Here is a 20,216-nt window from a genome sequence, read left to right on the forward strand (position 1 = left end):
AAAGAAATAGAATTCAACAATATATAAAAAATGTGTAGGGAATCAACTAAATGTTTTTTACGTATTAGTTTGCCTAGTTGATTTGCCCTAGATAATTGTAAGAAATGAACAAAATGCATCAGTGATTCATATTTTTCTGCGACGTTCTGAAACGACACAGGAATGACCCTGTTTGGTGTGTGCGGTATGCGCGTATGTCAACAGCAGTGGTCGATCAACTGGAGATCAGGCATTCCTAGTCAATCGCCAAACATTTCTGTAAAAACCCAAGGATAAAGCCTTGCGTTCCTATACATTTTTTATTCATCTCGCGCTGTTGGTGGTTGGTGCACTGGATTCAGCTGCACTGCGTTCCAGGTAGGCAAAGTGTTACCATTTTTAACCATTTCATGTGTCTGTAGGTACAAACTTTGCCTTACCGACAGGCCCTGAGAGGAAATCAAGTGCACTATATGCCTACCGCTGGCGAAATGGATGGCTCAGATGACCGTGTCTGACGCAACGTAGCAGGCATAAAAGAAGGCTAAAGCAAAGCTGATACAATGAGATGTCAAAACGTTTAAAACCACGACTAGAGTGAGAGTCAATGAATAAAGCAGAGAGCTGCTGTTTTTGAGTGTGTTCATGTTTAATTTCTTACTCGGCACTGTCAACACTTTTTATTCAACACTTTTATAAGCCATAAAATGCGCCTTCTTCCTACTTCTACTCGTGCTACAACCAGCATTGCAGCTGTAACGAATGAGTAGAAAAGAAGTGTGTCGATATGAGCGGTAGATCTCTGGTAGATCTCTGCTTGCATTTGAACGCCGTGATCTTGACTAAGAAAAGGTTGGTGACCACTGGTCTACACTGTTGTAGGCATTGGCAAAGATGCTATTGATAACCAACTTCTGGTAGAGATGTAAAAGCTTTCCCCAAAACCTTCTCAATTAAATGTTAACTACAAAGTAGCCTATAGCTACCTGGCAGAATATGATTATTTCCAAAGTATGCAATCACATGAGTGGTACAGAAACAATACTAACAAAACAACAGTCCCTGGTTGGTGGCACTTACATTTAAAGGGTAACTACAGCAAGAATGTACTTTTCTTAGATTTTTGCCAGACCTCAAAAGTGCTCTTCTGATGTGGTTTAAGCCTTGTTGTGGACTTAGAACATCCAATTTGGGTGTTTTTCTTTTAAAAGTGATTTTTTTTGGGAGCGGAAACCTGGAAAAACTGAATTTGGGAAGTAGTCAACAGTGCCCAAGCTGCAATGGAATAAAAGGAGTAGTTCATTGACGTTGCATCCAGGGGCCTCATTTCAGCTAAATCAAGGGTATGGCAAAAAAAATAACACAATTGAAGCTCATTTATTGCATTTCTACACAATTTAATGCTATTTGGGGAAAAAAATAAAACCAGCTGATAATCCTATTGCTGTAGCTTTATTCACCCCAGTCAACAGGGGACTTAACATTAGGTTATACAAGAATTAGCTTCCTGCTATGCACTAGCTCAGCGCCGGAATTCAAACTCTAGTTTAGTTTCATGCCAGGTCAAACAGCAGTTACACAGCCAAAGCCATTTACTACTACTCTTCTGCAATATGTTGATTAAATGTCCTGCTGGTCCCTGCAGCTGCGTCGATACACACTCCACAGAGATGCACACTCCACAGAGATGCACACTCCACAGAGAGGAAGAGGCGATGCAAGTGCTTTCACCCTCGCCAAAAATCTGTCCAAAATAAGCCCAATGTTTTTCTATGGGCTTATTTTGGACCTATGCTTGTCATCTGCCTTTGGGACAACCACTCCTATTGTAAAGGCGGAGATATGAGCATCTTGTTGTTAATATATATAGGCCTCTGCTCTCCATAAAACCAGCCAGCCATACAAACTGCCTTCCCTCCTGCTCCTAGGTATCTAAACTGCACTTTCCTTTTATTCAGGATTGGAAATATTTTAGTAGCTTATTTTAAATTGTTGGTGTTGAGCTAGGGTAAAGCGACTGCCATACCCAATTGACGCCCCTGTTTGCGTCCTCAGATACCAAGGCCACATCGGTGCTGCCCTGGTTCTGGGTGGAATGGACTGCAATGGTCCCCACCTCTACAGCATCTACCCCCACGGCTCCACCGACAAGCTGCCCTACGTCACCATGGGAGAGTCTGCGAGCTAATACTTACTGTTACCGCTCTTGCTCTCATTTCGTTCCAACTATTTTTCTTGTAATCTGTTGCTCTCCATCTCCTACCCTCTTTCTCTCTCCTTTTTCCCACATCACTTTGTATCTCTCTTCTCGCACTCTACATCTGCACTCTTGCTCTCTCTCGGATTATCACTTTGTTTGAAGGAGGTGCTTCAGACCTCAGGTACCTGGACTATCTCCATTGAAGTCTTTTGACAGTGTTTGCCACATATGCTGCTGCTACTGCATATTATCTATCTATCCTGTTGCCTTGTCACCTTACCCCTAATCTCTGTTACCCAGAAGTAAAATTATTGCGTCGTACGTCACTTCCCGTGTAACTTCTGGGGGGGATGTGTTGTGAAATTGTGATTTCCGTTGTGTGAAGGAAGAAGCGATGTCTCCTCCCTCGCAAAAGGAAACACTCTGCCAATTCCCTTCTTTCTGCTATTTCACCCTTGTTTATGATGTGTGGACACGCGCCAACTAGTAAACATGTGATTGAGGATGTTTTCAACACAGCTATTTCAAATCTTGGCAGTGTCCATTCAATCCCTGTTGTTTATGCCACTGCAACAGTTAGTTCTTAAATATTTTGACTGGCAAAGGGGACGTTTTAGCATGCTTGCCAACTGACTATGGCAAAAGTTGAATATATCAAGCGATGAATGGGAAAAAATTGTTCAAACCTCCATGTTCAGCAAGCTGTCGATAAGACTGCCAGTGGAGGAAGGGCACACTGTTGTTCACCGGTAAGTCTAAATTAAATTAACTCCTTCCTGGCTAGACATTGGCATTACAGCTAGCTGACTATCATTCACTCTACTTTACTATCAACTGGCCAGCTCTATCAGGCAGCTTTGAGATGCGAGGGAAAGCAAATATGTTTGCTAGCTATCCATCTAATTGATGGAGTTGAGAAAATACCATTAAGATTAACTTGTTCGCTAGATTGAATCTGCTGGGGGAAAGCTAGCTAACTTTAATAGCCACCATCAGTCTTGAGTTGAGTTCACCTTAACTAGCTAAGTGGACTGTAGCTGGGTTTATAGAAAATAACTAGCTATATTTTAAAGACTTGTTACTGACTATTAAACTTTCTCAAACTACTTCGTTCCCCTGTCTATTGTTGAATTGGCAATATATCTAAATGCCCTCCTGATTTTACTGCAGATAGGCTGTGTGTTTTAATATAATTTGGCTGGTTTAGGCTTGTGCACATTTACCTGAGTGTTTCATTACTTAGCTAAATTACTGACTGGCTAATTCTTATTCATCTGGCAATTCAGGTGGAGAGGGAGAAAGCAGAGTGCCGCAGACAGACCAGGGGCCGTATTCACAAAGCATCTCAGAGTAGCAGTACTGATTGTGGATCAGTTTTGCCGTTTACGATCACAATGAATATGATTACATTGCCAAAGGGAAGCTGGTCCAAGATTGCTATTCCTATACTTAAGACACTTTGTGAATATGGTCCTGGAATAAAGCTGTTACCTAATACCTTGCACAGCTGTCGTTTCACAACAGGATCCTGGAGGTATTATTCAATGCCTATGAACTGAATATAAGTGAATTTTGATTTATCGATGACACTAACAAATAGGTAGCATGTACTGTTGATGAAAAATTCAAACATGGCTTTGGTGATGAGAGGTACATGATGCATTTGTCATCTCCCTCTCAGGCCACTGCATGCAGTGACGTGAGCCTCGATGGTGGAATCTTCAAGGTGCCTTACTAAATACTGCTGCCTTCGGTGCTACCAGAAGCAAGGGCCTTACCTGGGAGCACAGCAACAGTCTCTCTCACAGCCATTCTGTCAACATGTATTGTATGTAACTACTCAAATTCTTAGAAAGTACTATGGGAAAAAGCACCGACTTAGGGTACAGACCCCTTCCCTTTTTCCACATTTTGTTACGTTACAGCCTAGTTCTAAAATGGATAAACGAATATATAATTCATCAATCTACACAAAATACCCCATAATGACTTTGCAAAAAACTAAAGGCCTGTTTATGCTAATTCATAAACAATAACGGACATGTTATTTACATAAGTATTCAGACCCTTTGCTATGAGACTTGAAATTGAGCTCAGGTGCATCCTGTTTTGTTGATCATCCTTGAGATGTTTCTACAACTTGATTTTGAGTCCACCTGTGTTTTAATGAAATTTGTTGGACATGATTTGGGAATACACACAGCTGACTATATAAGGTCCCACAGTTGACAGTGCATGTCAGAGAAAAAACCAAGCCATGAGGTCGATGGAATTGTCCGACCATCTGCTAGCCGGAAGGGAAAAGGGACATGACAGCACGACCGAGATTCTCTGGTCTGGTGAAACCAAAGTTGAATTCTTTAGCCTGAATGCCAAGTGGGTGGTTGTCATTGATGATCGTGTGACATCGGGTGTTTTGTTTTTTGTTTTGTTGACGTTGGGTGAGGTTGTTTTTCTGACTCCACACACCAAGTGCCCTCACCTCCCTGAAGGCTGTTGTCGTTGGTAATCAAGGCTTCTACTGTTGTGTGGTCTGTAAACTTGATGATTGAGGTGTGCGTGGCCACGCAGTCATGGGTGAACTGGGAGTACAGGAGAGGGGGCTGAGCATGCACCCTTTTGGGGCCCCAGTGTTGAGGATCAGCGAAGTGGATATGTTGTTTCCTACCTTCACCACCTGGGGGTGGCCAGTCGGGAAGGCCAGAACCCAATCGCACAGGGTGGGGTTGAGACCCAGGGCCTCAAGCTTAATGATGAGCTTGGAGGATAGTATGGTTTGAATGCTGAGCTGTAGTCAAAGAACAGCATTCTAACATAGGTATTCCACTTGTCCAGATGGGATTGGGCAGTGTGATGGCGATTGCATCGTCTGTGGATCTATTGGGGCAGGTATGCAAATTTAAGTGGGTCTAGGGTGATTGGGAAGGTGGGGGTGATATGATCCTTGAATAGTTTCTCAAAGCACTTAATGACAGAAGTGAGTGCTTCAGGGCGATTAGTCATTTAGTTCAGTTACCTTTGCCTTCTTGGCTACAGGAACAATTATGTTCTTCTTCAAGCACGTGGGGACAGCAGACTGGGATAGGGAGATGACGCGGCTCTGAGGACGCAGCTATGGATGCTGTCTTGGCCGGCAGCCTTGCGAGCGTTGACACATTTTAAATGCCTTACTCACGTCAGCCAATGAGAAGGAAAGCCCGCAGTCCTTGGTAGTGGGCCGCGTCAGTGGCACTGTATCTTCAAAGCGGGCAAAGAAGGTGTTTAGTTTGTCTGGAAGCAAGATGTCGGTTTCCGTGACGTGGCTGATTTTCTTTTTGTAGTCTGTGCTTGTCTGCCACATGCGTCTCGTGTCTGAGCAGTTGAATTGCGACTCCGCTTTGTCCCTATACTGACATTTCGCATGTTAGATTGCCTTGCGGAGGGAATAACTACAGTTTGTATTGAGCCATATTCCCAGTAATATTTCCATGGTTAAATGCATTGGTTCGCTCTTTCAGTTTTGCATGAATGCCGCCATCTATCCACGGTTTCTGGTTAGGGGAGGTTTTAATAGTCCTTATAAACTCACTCACCGAATCAGCCTTTAAAGATTTTACTGTGTTACAGTTAATATAAGGAAATTCATAAGACCCTAACCAATGGATTTCACATGACTGGGAGTTTAGATATGCATCTGTTGGTCACAGACACCTTTATAAAAATAAAGAGCGTGAATCAGTCAGTATCTTTTATGACCACCATTTGCCTCATGCAATGCAACACATCTCCTTCGCCTAGAGTTGATCAGGCTGTTGATTGTGGAATGTTGTCCCACTCCTCTAATGGCTGTGCGAAGTTGCTGGATATTGGCGGGAAATGGAACACGCTGTTGTACACGTCGGCCCAGAGCATCCCAAACATGCTCTTTGGGTGACATGTCATGTGAGTAGGCAGGCCATGGAAGAACTGGGACATTTTTAGCTTCCAGGAATTGTGTACAGATCCTTGCGACATGGGGCTGTGCATTATCATGCTGAAACATGATAATGGTGGCGGATGAATGGTACGACAATGGATGACAATGGACCTCATCATAGTATCTCTGCATTCAAATTGCCATTGATAAAATCAAATTGTTTGTCTGTAGCTTATGCCTGCCCATACCATAACCCCACCATGGGGCACTGTTCACAACGTTGACATCGGCAAACCGCTCGCCCACAAGACTCTATACGAGGCCGGTTGGACAATCTGTCAAATTCTCTAAAACAACGTTGGAGCTGACTTATAGAAGAGAAATGAACATTCAATTCTCTGGCAACAGCTCTGGTGGACATTCCTGCAGTCAGCATGCCAGTTGTACGCGCCCTCAACCTGAGACATCTGTGCAAAACTGCACATTTTAGTGGCCTTTTATTGTCCCCAGCACAAGGTGCACCTGTGTAAGTATCATGCTGTTTAATCAGCTTCCTGATAATCCATCCACCTGATGACAGGTGTGGCAAATCCCAGAAATATTCCATACGGACAAAAAATGTATTTCTTTCAAATCTTATGCACAAATTTGCTTACATCCCTGTTATTGAGCATTTCTCAAATTAGAAATGTAAACAAATATGTGCATAAGATTTGAAATAAATTATTGTTTTGTCCATATGGAATATTTCTGGGATCTTTTATTTCAGCTCATGAAACATGGGACCAAAACTTTCCATGTTGCGTTTATATTTTTGTTCAGTGTATATTAAACATCCTTGGAAATGTACATTATGTAAGTGCAGGAGAGTAGCTATGGTGTCCTCCTTGTGGACAGTACAATACACTAGTGTTTGATCAGCGGAAGCCTCCAAGCAAAGCCCCGTGGCACTCACGTCGGTGGCCATGAAGTGCTTTGAAAGGCTGGTCATAGCTCACATCCACACTATCCTCCCGGACATCCTAGACCCACTCCAGCCCCAACAGATCCACAGATGACGGAATCTCACTCCACACTGCCCTTTCCCACCTGGACAAAAGGAACACCTATGTGATTCTGTTCATTGAATACAGCTCAGTGTTCAATATCATAGTGCCCACGACGCTCATCACTAAGCTAAGGACTCTGGAACTTAACACCTCCCTCTGCAACAGGATCTTGGACTTCCTGACGGGCTGCCACCAGGTGGTAAGGATAGTTAACACGTCCGCCACCTTGATCCTCAACACTCGGGCCCCTCAGGGCTGTGTACCAAGTCCCCTCCTGTATTCCCTTTTCACCCACGACTGCATGTGCAAACACTGCTCCAACACCATCTTTAAGTTTGCAGACGACACAAATGCCTGATCGCCGACAACGATGAGATGACCTATAGGGAGGAGGTCAGAGAACTGGCAGTGTGGTGCCAGGACAACAACCTCTCCCTCAATGTTTTTTATTTTACCTTTTTTACTAGGCAAGTCAGTTAAGAACAAATTCTTATTTTCAATTGACGGCATAAGAACAGTGGGTTAACTGCCTTGTTCATGTGCAGAACGACAGATTCTTACCTTGTCAGCTCAGGGATTTGATCTTGCAACCTTTCGGTTACTAGTCCAACGCTCTAACCACTAGGCTACCTGCCGCCCCAATGTGAGCAAGACAAAGGAGCTGATCATGGACTACATGAAAAGGCGGCCCGGAAAAGGGCCCCCATTAACATCAACGGGGCTGTAGTGGAGCGGTTTGAGAGTTTCAAGTTCCTTGGTATCCACATCACCAACAAACTATTATGGTCCAAACATACCAAGACAGTCGTGAAGAGGGCACAACAAAACCTATTCATTTACATTTACATTTAAGTCATTTAGCAGACGCTCTTATCCAGAGCGACTTACAAATTGGTGCATTCACCTTATGACATCCAGTGGAACAGTCACTTTACAATAGTGCATCTAAATCTTAAAGGGGGGGGGGGGTGAGAGGGATTACTTATCATATCCTAGGTATTCCTTAAAGAGGTGGGGTTTCAGGTGTCTCCGGAAGGTGGTGATTGACTCCGCTGTCCTGGCGTCGTGAGGGAGTTTGTTCCACCATTGGGGGGGCCAGAGCAGCTGAACAGTTTTGACTGGGCTGAGCGTGAGCTGTACTTCCTCAGTGGTAGTGAGGCGAGCAGGCCAAAGGTGGATGAACGCAGTGCCCTTGTTTGGGTGTAGGGCCTGATCAGAGCCTGGAGGTACTGAGGTGCCGTTCCCCTCACAGCTCCGTAGGCAAGCACCATGGTCTTGTAGCGGATGCGAGCTTCAACTGGAAGCCAGTGGAGAGAGCGGAGGAGCGGGGTGACGTGATTCCCCCTCAGCAGACTGAAAATATGTGTCATGGGTCCCCAGATCCTCAAATAGCAGCACAATTGAGAGCATCCTGACCAGTTGCATCACCGCCTGGTATGGCAACTGCTCAGGATCTGACCGTAAGGTGCTACAGAGGGTAGTGCGTATGGCCCATTACATCACTGGGGTCAAGCTTCCTGCCATCCAGGACCTATATAATAGACAGTGTCAGCGGAAAGCCCATACAATTGTCAGAGACCAGTCACACAAGTTATAGACTGTTTTCTCTGCTACCTTTTTTAAAATCTAAAACAACTTAGCACATGTACAGCAACAACAAAAACATACTAATAATAATCAGGAATGGCACTGGTGTTCCCAATGTAAAAGAAAAAAATTAACTATTTAGGTGCACTCGTAGGAGGGCAACAACCCAGCAGCAGGACCGCTACCTCCACCTTTGTGCAAGGAGGAGCACTGCCAGAGCCCTGCAAAATGACCTCCAGCAGGCCACAAATGTGCATGTGTCTGCTCATACGGTCAGAAACAGACTCCATGAGACACGTGATGCCGCGGAGCTGAGCAGACGTTGACAAACCGAGCACTTCAAAGTTATTCTATTTTTACCTAAATAACAACGTTGAAACAATATTCTAACATCGGCTGATAAATTGTCAAGTACTTACCTTCCCAAAGAGCCATGGACCTCCGACCGAGAGGCAAGAAGGACGACCAAAACGTTGTTGATTCCCAAGATAACGATAACGCTACAGCTAGCAAGATTAGCATTAGCCCTCATAACTCAGACGACAGTTTCAGACTGTTGCTCTCAGCAGCCTCTTGCGAGCCTGCCGACATGCTGGCTACTCTCCTCCGGGAAATTCAGGATGGTAACAGAGGTCTTTCTCTGAAAATCGATAAGAAATCGGCTGAACTCCATTCTTCCATTGACGACCTGAAATCCTCCATGAATGATCTCCTTTTGAGAACGACTGAGGCAGAGCTGCGCATTAGCACAGTTGAAGATACCATCGCTAGACATGACCAGGTCTTGACACAACTGCAAAAGGACAATGCCTACCTCAAAAACAAAGTAGATCAGATGGAGAACCAGAGTAGACGTAGTAATATCCGTGTGGTGGGATTGAAAGAGGACAGCGAGGGCCGTGACCCGGTCCGTTTCTTCACTCAATGGATCCCGGAGGTCCTAGGCATAACCAACTTCACCAAGCCGCTGGAAATCGAACGAGCCCACAGAACATCAGCGCCGAAACCCCGGCCAGATGAGCCCCCACGAGCCGTCCTGATCAGGTTCCTCCGTTTCCAAGACCGAGAGAAGATACTGCAACTCGCAAGAGCCAAAGAGGACATCGCCATCGATGGGAAGAGGGTCAGCCTTTTCCCGGATATGAGCGCGGACCTCGCCAGACGCCGCAAGCAGTTCAGACCTGCCGCCAAAGCACTGAAGGAGAAGAACATCACCGGCTACCTCAACCACCCTGCGCGGATGAAAGTTCAGTACAAAGGCCGAAGCCATCTCTTCAACACACCGGGAGAAGTGCACACTTTTCTCAAAGAACTGAGCAACGTCTGAGGTCCTTCTGTAGCTCAGTTGGTAGAGCATGGCGCTTGTAACGCCAGGGTAGTGGGTTCGAGTCTGAGCCAGGACGGTCTCTCTGGGGGATAAAATGCAGTTCGTTTGTTTTCTCTTATCCGGATTGAACTGCTGGTATCTCCCGGTCACTTTAATTGATTTGTACATTTTCAACTAACCGTATCTTCCTGGGGTGAGTTCTATTACATTTACAGGAGAGTATATTTTGGTTTAGTCCATATCTATATATATATATATATATATATATATGCCATTTAGCAGACGCTTTTATCCAAAGCGACTTACAGTCATGTGTGCATACATTCTACGTATGGGTGGTCCCGGGGATCGAACCCACTACCCTGGCGTTACAAGCGCCATGCTCTACCAACTGAGCGAAGCAATAAGTGGGTTTAGGCCCACTGCTTTCCCCCTCATTTATGTTAATCTTTCGTCAAGAGACTCAAGCAGCCCTTACCGTGGGCAGTAAATATTCAGCCATAAATATCTATTCACAACGTTTGTTTTCAATTTAGAGAGCTCACAGGTTTTAGTTTACGCCAAGGTTTAGCTAGTAAGAGCAAGATGGAAAGCGAGCAGCAACGTATCTCTACAAGTGTATTCATGTTTGATTGTTGGGACTGTTGTTCTAGTCTGACAATCGGGGTGGGATTTTTGTTATTTTTTTCTTCCTTTTTTCTATGTTTATTGTTTCCTTCCTAAAGAGACACACAGGTCACTTTTGTGCTCAAACCAAAGTTGAAACATTTCCTAATTATCTGCATATGATAGATTTCTATTCAGTTACATATTTGAAACCCAACCTATGCTTAATCCACTAAAATATGTCACATTCAACGTAAAAGGTCTTAACAGCCCGATTAAAAGGAAAAGAGTCTATACATACCTTAAGAAATTAAAGGCTGACATTGTGTTTTTACAAGAAACACATCTTACAGCCAGTGAACACAATAAATTGAAGAGGGAATGGGTAGGACAAGTTTTTGCATCCTCTTTTAACTCCAAAGCAAGAGGAACTGCAATTTTGATAATTAGACACATCCCCTTCTGCGTCAACAACACCATTTCTGATCCCTCTGGCAGGTTTGTTTTGGTGCAGGGGCATATGTATTCAGAGTCTTGGACCCTATTGAATATTTATGCTCCTAACTTCGATGACCATATGTTTATTCAGAATGTCTTCCTTCAGGTTGCTCAAGCATCACCAGGATGACTACTGGTTGGAGGAGATTTTAATTTTTGCTTAGATACAGTTCTTGATAGGTCTTCTGATAAACCCTCACTTCTTACCAAAGCCGGCAAGCTCACCATGTCATTCATGAAAGATCTCAATTTACTAGACATCTGGAGACAGTTGCACCCACAGGATAGGGACTACTCTTTTTATTCACACCCACACAAGACACACACACGCATAGATAACTTTTTACTTTCGACACAACTGTTTCATAGAGTGTTAGATGTCGAGTATCTCCCCAGATTGCTTAGTGACCATTCTCCTCTGGTATTATCAATCTCCATTCCTACCAAGGTAAATGGAGCATATAGATGGAGACTAAATTCTACACTTCTAAAGCAACCTGAATTTTGTGCATTCATCAAAGAGCAGATCAATAAAAAATTAAATAAAAAAATTAAAAATTAAAAATTAATAATAAAAATTTTACTTTGACAAACAAACCCTCTGCTCCTGACAGCTTCATTCTTTGGGACACATTGAAGGCCTACCTGAGGGGACAGATTATTTCCTATACTAAAGGGCTGAAGAAAAAACACGGTGCGGAACTGAGTTCCCTTGAATCTGAAATCTCCGAGCTAGAGAAAACCTACCAAAGAGGCCCGACTAAAGATCTATACAGGCTTTTGGTAAATAAAAAACTTAAATATAATATTCTGAACACATATCAAGCTGAGAGGGCCATCACTAAATCAAAACAGAGTTATTATGAGCTTGGAGAGAAAGCTCACAAAGTATTGGCATGGCAACTGAAATCTTAGGAAAGTAAGAGGACAATTAATGCCATAGAAACTCACTAAAGAGATATCTTTCGACCCTACTGAAATTAATAATACTTTTAAGAAATACTATGAAGACCTCTACACTTTCCAATCAAGCGATGATCTATCAGAGATAGACTCCTTTCTCTCCTCTCTCCTCTCTCAACCTCCCATGCCTGTCAGGGGAAGACAGCGAGCGCCTGAGTGAACACTTCTCAGTCCCTGAATTGTTGGAGGCCATTAAATCCTTACCTTCTAATAAATCTCCTGGCGAGGATGGCTTCCCTCCAGAGTTCTATAACGAATTTAGGGAGCTGTTGGTCCCCTACCTTATGGAGGTACTTAAAAAAGCCAGAGAAGACAACTGCTTTCCAGAGTCCTTCTCTCAAGCAGTGATTACTGTAATCCACAAGAAAGGGAAAAACCCGCTAAAGTGTGCCTCCTATAGACCAATCTCTCTCCTTAACACAGATTGTAAACTGGTCACCAAGATGCTATCTAAGAGACTGGAGTCATGTCTTCCCCTGTTGGTCAACCCAGATCAGACTGGCTTCATAATTAATAGATTGTCCTCCAATAATCTCAGAAGGTTCTTTGATATAATTCACCTTGCTAACAAAAACAAAATACCCCGTGTCGCAGTCTCCCTCGACGCTGAAAAGGCCTTTGATAGGGTTGAATGGCCATACCTCTTTCTCATCTTGGAAAAGTTCGGTTTTAGGTACCGTGTTTGTAAATTTGATAAAATCACTCTACAAATGTCCTAAAGCTAGGATTGCTACCAATGGGATTACTTCCTCCTCTTTCCCTCTCTATAGGGGGAACAGACAAGGTTGCCGAATTAGCCCCCACTTCTTTGCCCTCGCCATCGAACCGTTGGCTGAGGCTATTAGAACGTACCCTGACATACATGGCTTTGAGGTGGGCCCCCATACCCATAAATTATCACTCTTTGCGGACGACCTTATCTTATTCCTAACAAACCCAGAACACTCCCTCTCTCACTTGCAGATCCTACTACAGTTTTATAGTTCTTTCTCTGGATATAAGGTCAATCTTGATAAAAGCGAAATCTTACCGTTGTCTGTCTTTGACCATCATGCCATCAAGCACAAGTTTCCTTTTAGATGGTCTCCTATGGGCTTCACATATTTGGGCATAATGGTGGATGGTAATCTGAACAACCTCTATAAACTCAATCTGGCCAGTTTGTTGCAAAAGGTGGAGGTTGACCTTTGTAAATGGATGGACTTACCTCTCACTCTACTGGGTAGAATCAATGTAATTAAAATGAATGTCCTGCCCAGGTTTCTATATCTGTTTCAATCTCTCCCTATCCCTGTTCCCGCAGCATTTTTTTCCTCTCTCGACAAGCTGACTAGACGGTTTATCTGGCACGGCAAAACCCCTAGGGTTGGCCTGGATAAACTGACCCTTGATTACAGTCAAGGGGGCTTAAACCTCCCCAATTTTAGAATGTACTACTGGGCTGCACAGTCTAGGTTTCTGGCTCAGAGGTTTGACAATGGTCCCTCTCCCTCATGGTTGAACATTGAAAAGCTTGAGGTAAATGATGACACTGGGGCAGATTTGTTTTACAAATGGGACAGAAAATCTATAAAAACCATCACAGACAACCCTTTAATCATACATTCTGTCCTGGCATGGTGCAAACTGCATGAGCTGTTCGGACGAGGGGGATTCCTTTCCCCTAAAACCCCTTTATGGAACAATAGATTGATCCCTATGTTTTTCCAGAATAGTAACTTTAGACCATGGTCTGATAAGGGGATCACTCTTCTGGAACATTGTTACGAGGAGGGAGTTCTTATGTCTTTTGATCAGCTGAATCAGAAATACCACTTGCCTAACAGGGACTTCTTTAGCCACCTACAACTACGAAACTTTATTAGGGTGACTCTCAAGGGACAATGGAACCTACCTAAGATGTCACCTATTGAACAACTCTGCCACGCAGACCAACCACTGTTCAAGACCATTTCCCGTGTTTACAATGCTCTTATGTCAGGACTAACACTGCCTGGGCTAGATAAACCCCGACTTAGATGGGAGGGAGATCTGGGTATTGATCTTGATGAGGATCTATGGAGTGACCTATGCAGGGATGGGGTTACATCCACATTGAACTCCAGATACAGACTGATCCAGTTTAATTTCCTCCATCAGCTCTATATCACCCCATCTAGACTGCACAGGTTCAACCCAGATATCTTCTCCCTATGTTTTAGATGTGGCTCAGATGAAGGAACATTCCTCCATTCCACTTGGCAGTGTTCAAAACTACACGGTTTCTGGCAGGGGGTATGTGATACCATATCCTCAATTCACGGAGTTGCATTCCCTTTAGACCCGGAGGTATGTCTACTGGGTAACTTTACTAACACCAATCTTAGGCAAAGCCATACTATAAAGCTAACAGAAATATTGCTAGCGATTGCCAAGAAATGTATTGCCTTGAAATGGAAATTGGATTCCTCCCTGCCAGTTGCAATGTGGCTATCGGAAGTTAATAGTTGTATCCCTTTGGAGAAAATCACTTACTGCTTGAGGAATAAGTTAAAGACATTTTACAGAATTTGGCAACCTTTTATTGACTATATGGAGAATCTCCCCCACATCTCATTGATTGAATCTATATATAATCCTCACATAATGTTTCACACGTAATGTATATTATGTAGCCTACGGCAGGTGATCCAATGTCTCGTTATTTAAAAAAAAATATTTTTTATATTTTTTATTATTGTATGTTTGTTTATATAACTATAATTATAATTTATTTTTGTTACGTTCGTCTGTTACTGTCACTTTGTCCTATCGTTGTCTAATATCTTTTCACTTTTGTTTTGAATGTTCTTAATTGGAAAATGCCAAAAAAAAGAGAGAAAGAAAAAAAGAAACAGACTCCATGAGGTCATACAGGCACGTGGAGGCCACACACACTACTGAGCCTCATTTTGACTTGTTTTAAGGACATTACATCAAAGTTTGATCAGCCTGTAGTGTGGTTTTCCACTTTCATTTTGAGGGTGACTCCAAATCCAGACCTCCATGGGTTGATAAATTAGATTTTCATTGATAATTTTTGCGTGATTTTGTTGTCAGCACATTCAACTATGTAAAGAAAAAAGTATTTAATAAGAATATTTCATTCATTCAGATCTAGAATGTGTTATTTTAGTGGTCCCTTTTATTTTTTTGAACAGTGTATAATTTTAATTGATTGTGATGCAGCATTTATTGGGGCTATATGAATCCTACCTACTTTTGAAGCACATGAAAGAGCTATGAGATGGCAATGGCATCCACCTTGGAGAGTCTGTGGAAGAGCTCACCTGGGAGCACGGCTCCTCAGCTAGCCTTTGTGTTAAATGCATCCGTCAAGTTATGGTTTTTATCACAGGGCCTTGAGAGGAATTTTGTAAATCAGTATGTATCTCTACTTCAGGAATGCTCTACTGCTGTTACCAGAGGGAGCCCTTGCTTTTCCCATGGAATTTGTAGATTGGTGGGACTCACCACTCGCTACTTACTGCTCAACTTGTTGTTTTCTTCCCATAAGAAGCAGCAGCCCGTTTTATCCACAACGATGTGTGTAAAAGCTTTATATTAAGGCCTCCTCTATCCTCTCAATCTGAAGCAGTAATTTAATACGCATTGGATTAATTCACTCGATACACAATGAGATTGGTGATCGTGGTTACAGTAATGATGGTGTTGACGTTCTCTCCTTAGGAGGAAGATGCCAAGCGGCTGGTTCGGGATGCCATCGCGGCCGGCATCTTCAACGACCTGGGCTCGGGCAGCAACATTGACCTGTGTGTCATCATCAAGGGCAGGGTGGACTACCTGAGGCTCCATGACATGGCCAACAGGAAAGGGGTCAGGTAAAGCCAACTACCCACCCAAATGTCCTCCTAATGTCTCATAACGTAACATGTTCCCATAATGTTCCACATCTGTGGTCCTCCACAGACTGTCCCATTGCTTGTCTCCATGATGTTCCCTTGGTAGTCCCCAACATGTGGCTGCGATGGTCCACACTTTTCAGAGTCAATAATCTGTAGAACACAATTATGTACTGAAGAATTACCTCTAATAAAAGCACAATCGCAAGTGGCACAAACTACTGCATGTTTTGAGTGCAGTCACTTCCAAACCACTGCACGTTTTGAGAGTGGGGTCACTTCCAAACCACTGCACGTTTTGAGAGTGGGGTCACTTCCAAACCACTGCACGTTTTGAGAGTGGGGTCACTTCCAAACCACTGCACGTTTTGAGAGTGGGGTCACTTCCAAACCACTGCACGTTTTGAGAGTGGGGTCACTTCCAAACCACTGCACGTTTTGAGAGTGGGGTCACTTCCAAAACACTGCACGTTTTGAGAGTGGGGTCACTTCCAAACCACTGCACGTTTTGAGAGTGGGGTCACTTCCAAACCACTGCACGTTTTGAGAGTGGGGTCACTTCCAAACCACTGCACGTTTGAGAGTGCGGTCACTTCCAAACCACTGCACGTTTTGAGAGTGGGGTCACTTCCAAACCACTGCACGTTTTGAGAGTGGGGTCACTTCCAAACCACTGCACGTTTTGAGAGTGGGGTCACTTCCAAACCACTGCACGTTTTGAGAGTGGGGTCACTTCCAAACCACTGCACGTTTTGAGAGTGGGGTCACTTCCAAACCACTGCACGTTTTGAGAGTGGGGTCACTTCCAAACCACTGCACGTTTTGAGAGTGGGGTCACTTCCAAACCACTGCACGTTTTGAGAGTGGGGTCACTTCCAAACCACTGCACGTTTTGAGAGTGGGGTCACTTCCAAACCACTGCACGTTTTGAGAGTGGGGTCACTTCCAAACCACTGCACGTTTTGAGAGTGGGGTCACTTCCAAACCACTGCACGTTTTGAGAGTGGGGTCACTTCCAAACCACTGCACGTTTTGAGAGTGGGGTCACTTCCAAACCACTGCACGTTTTGAGAGTGGGGTCACTTCCAAACCACTGCACGTTTTGAGAGTGGGGTCACTTCCAAACCACTGCACGTTTTGAGAGTGGGGTCACTTCCAAACCACTGCACGTTTTGAGAGTGGGGTCACTTCCAAACCACTGCACGTTTTGAGAGTGGGGTCACTTCCAAACCACTGCACGTTTTGAGAGTGGGGTCACTTCCAAACCACTGCACGTTTTGAGAGTGGGGTCACTTCCAAACCACTGCACGTTTTGAGAGTGGGGTCACTTCCAAACCACTGCACGTTTTGAGAGTGGGGTCACTTCCAAACCACTGCACGTTTTGAGAGTGGGGTCACTTCCAAACCACTGCACGTTTTGAGAGTGGGGTCACTTCCAAACCACTGCACGTTTTGAGAGTGGGGTCACTTCCAAACCACTGCACGTTTTGAGAGTGGGGTCACTTCCAAACCACTGCACGTTTTGAGAGTGGGGTCACTTCCAAACCACTGCACGTTTTGAGAGTGGGGTCACTTCCAAACCACTGCACGTTTTGAGAGTGGGGTCACTTCCAAACCACTGCACGTTTTGAGAGTGGGGTCACTTCCAAACCTTTATTTACCCATGACGGAGAATATTTTTTTCCCCATAGCAGTGCATCTTTTGAATAATCTAGTCTAGTTTCTGAATGAGTTGTAATAATTTTGTGGTCTTTAATCTGTTAAGAATGCAAGACCTTTTGACATGTTGAATGACTCAACACTTTGGCCTGTTTTTGTTTGAAGACATGCGTATGAGCTTGAAGCATTGCCTCACCAGTGAGTAATAAAGACACGGGTCTGTGTGGAGTGCAGTAGACTTTAACCATAGCGTTGTCTCACCCACCTCTGAGTACTCCGTTTGACTACTAACACACTTAACCCAGCAAGTGTGTAGCCTTATCTTTCCCTCTAAAGCTGCTTGTGTTGAATTTCACATAGAACAACTTATTTGCATGGTTGTTTTTTTTCGTAAACCCAACAAATCCCCGTGGCTGTGTCGCAGTAGAGAAAAATAAAGATGGATTCTCCAGAGTTATGCGACTTGTGGAAGCCATTTTTGTGTTTAACATCCAAAAAAACCAAAAACATTTCATTTTGCATCCAAGAACCAGCACCCGGAAGCTCCTCAGACCTGTCTCTGCTGTGTTCAATCAATAATATTTTAGAAACAAATGTCTTTCTTTTTCTAATCAGAACCGGTAATTACAAGTACAAGCGAGGAACAACCGGAGTCCCGACGAAGGCTGTCACCAAATTGGATCTGGAGGTGGTGGAGGAGACCATACAGACTATATATACCTCTTGAAGCATCACTGTAACATTCTGCTCATTACTATTGTCCCTCCCCAACTTCGCCCTTACTTCCTTCAGTGAAAATGGCATGTTTTTTCATGGTTTAGAATAAAACGTCTGAGTTCTTAAGTCTTAAATGTGTCCTAATTGTTTGAACATGCCGTCTCAAATTGAATTGCTTAGCTGGCAGTTTGACAAATACTTTTATTATTATTATTATTGAAGCTAAAGTTAGATAATATGAATAACAAGTCAATGACTGTTTTAGGAAATCTATTTTTTAAAGGGGAAATATGAGTTCCTAATATTTAGTAGTCTGCTAGCGAGTTAGTTGATCCTGCTGCATAAAACACTTTGGTGCAGACGATGTTTGAGTGGGTCCGGTGGATATCTCTTGGGTGAGTATCTAAAGAACACAGGTCAACAAATGTCTGGTGTTCCAGGATTGTGACCGATTGCAGTCTGTTTGCCAGCTGTCTAGTCAATATGGGACAATCCTCCATATTCCTTGAAAATCAAGTCACCTTTCAAATTCCTTATTTTAACAGCTTACATTGTAGGTTGTGAAATCCAACTCACTGTCTTATGACACAAACACACTTCGGGTAAGAAAGGAATTTAAATGGGGTCTAGTGTAAGTAAGAAGCCCCCACACATTTTCCACTTATCTACTACAAAATGCAAAAACTGAAATATTTGGAACGAAATTCCACAAATCACAAAAATGTATGTCAAATCCTCAAATGAAAGTACAACTACAACATAAAAGTTATTGCCTACACACAATACTTCTGAGTGAAAAATCATCGCAATAGACAATACAGTAGTTGCAAGTGCTAATATTTTACAAGTCTCTATGGTAGAATTGCTAACATATTAGTACTGCATTTTTTGCAGTCTTCTAAACTAGTGTGAGCCACTTGCCCTCTCTATCTAGCATCTTTATGTTTACCTGATTGCATAATGCTCTCAAGGCAGAAACATAATACAATTCTGCTAGGTGTCAAGTTAAGGTCATCTTCAAACATGCTTTGTACTTTGGTAATGCGATGTACCAGCTCAAATACGCTCCATCCATTTTCTAAATGGTTTGATAGAATAGTGCTTAACTGTTATCTTGCTTTTCCTACATGTAAATCATCTTTAACAAAATCAAACCCCAAAATCAAAGTAGACAGTCAACTGCATTTTCATTGTCTATAAATGCAATTACAATATGGCATTAGGGCTGTGACGGCCATATACTTTTGGATGAATGTTATTGGTCAGCTAATGTAAATTTACTGTTAATCCGTCTGCATATTTCAGGACATGGCATATGAGGGTGCATTGAGATACCCGATGAGTTGGATGATATGGGAGCAGGTGGGTTTGGGCAGGTGTTGATGATGTTTGTGTTCATCTGTATGTATAAAAAAATGACTGGTCGCTTTAATAACCGTTTGACAAGCAAACAAGCAGATCTCATGTGCTGCTGCTGAAGGGGGGGGGGTGTTGCCTTGGCAGCCATTTTCTCCTCTGCTACAGATCTCATTTGCTGCTGCTGAAGGGATGGGGGTGTTGCCTAGGCAGCCATTTTCTCCTCTGCCCCAGATCTCATGTGCTGCTGCTGAAGGGAGGGGGTGTTGCCTAGGCAGCCATTTTCTCCTCTGCCCCAGATCTCATTTGCTGCTGCTGAAGGGAGGGGGTGTTGCCTAGGCAGCCATTTTCTCCTCTGACCTCATGTGCTGCTGCTGAAGGGAGGGGGTGTTGCCTAGGCAGCCATTTTCTCCTCTGCCCCAGATCTCATGTGCTGCTGCTGAAGGGAGGGGGGTGTTGCCTAGGCAGCCATTTTCTCCTCTGACCTCATGTGCTGCTG

The 20,216-nt window shown here is 43.6% G+C and overlaps 1 protein-coding gene across 1 annotated transcript; it reads left to right on the plus strand.

Moving 5' to 3' along the window:
* The first annotated feature begins 474 nt into the window (after positions 1-474).
* LOC124016619 (proteasome subunit beta type-7-like) lies at positions 475-18,487 on the plus strand. Its single transcript, XM_046332148.1, has 7 exons — positions 475-503; positions 2,035-2,154; positions 4,557-4,580; positions 4,811-4,827; positions 8,330-8,349; positions 15,813-15,964; positions 18,260-18,487. The coding sequence occupies exons 1-7, from the start codon at positions 475-477 to the stop codon at positions 18,369-18,371; spliced, it is 474 nt and encodes a 157-aa protein (XP_046188104.1). The 3' UTR covers positions 18,372-18,487.
* The last annotated feature ends 1,729 nt before the right edge of the window (positions 18,488-20,216 follow it).

Source organism: Oncorhynchus gorbuscha, linkage group LGY, assembly GCF_021184085.1.
Source record: "Oncorhynchus gorbuscha isolate QuinsamMale2020 ecotype Even-year linkage group LGY, OgorEven_v1.0, whole genome shotgun sequence".
Lineage (NCBI taxonomy): Eukaryota > Metazoa > Chordata > Actinopteri > Salmoniformes > Salmonidae > Oncorhynchus > Oncorhynchus gorbuscha.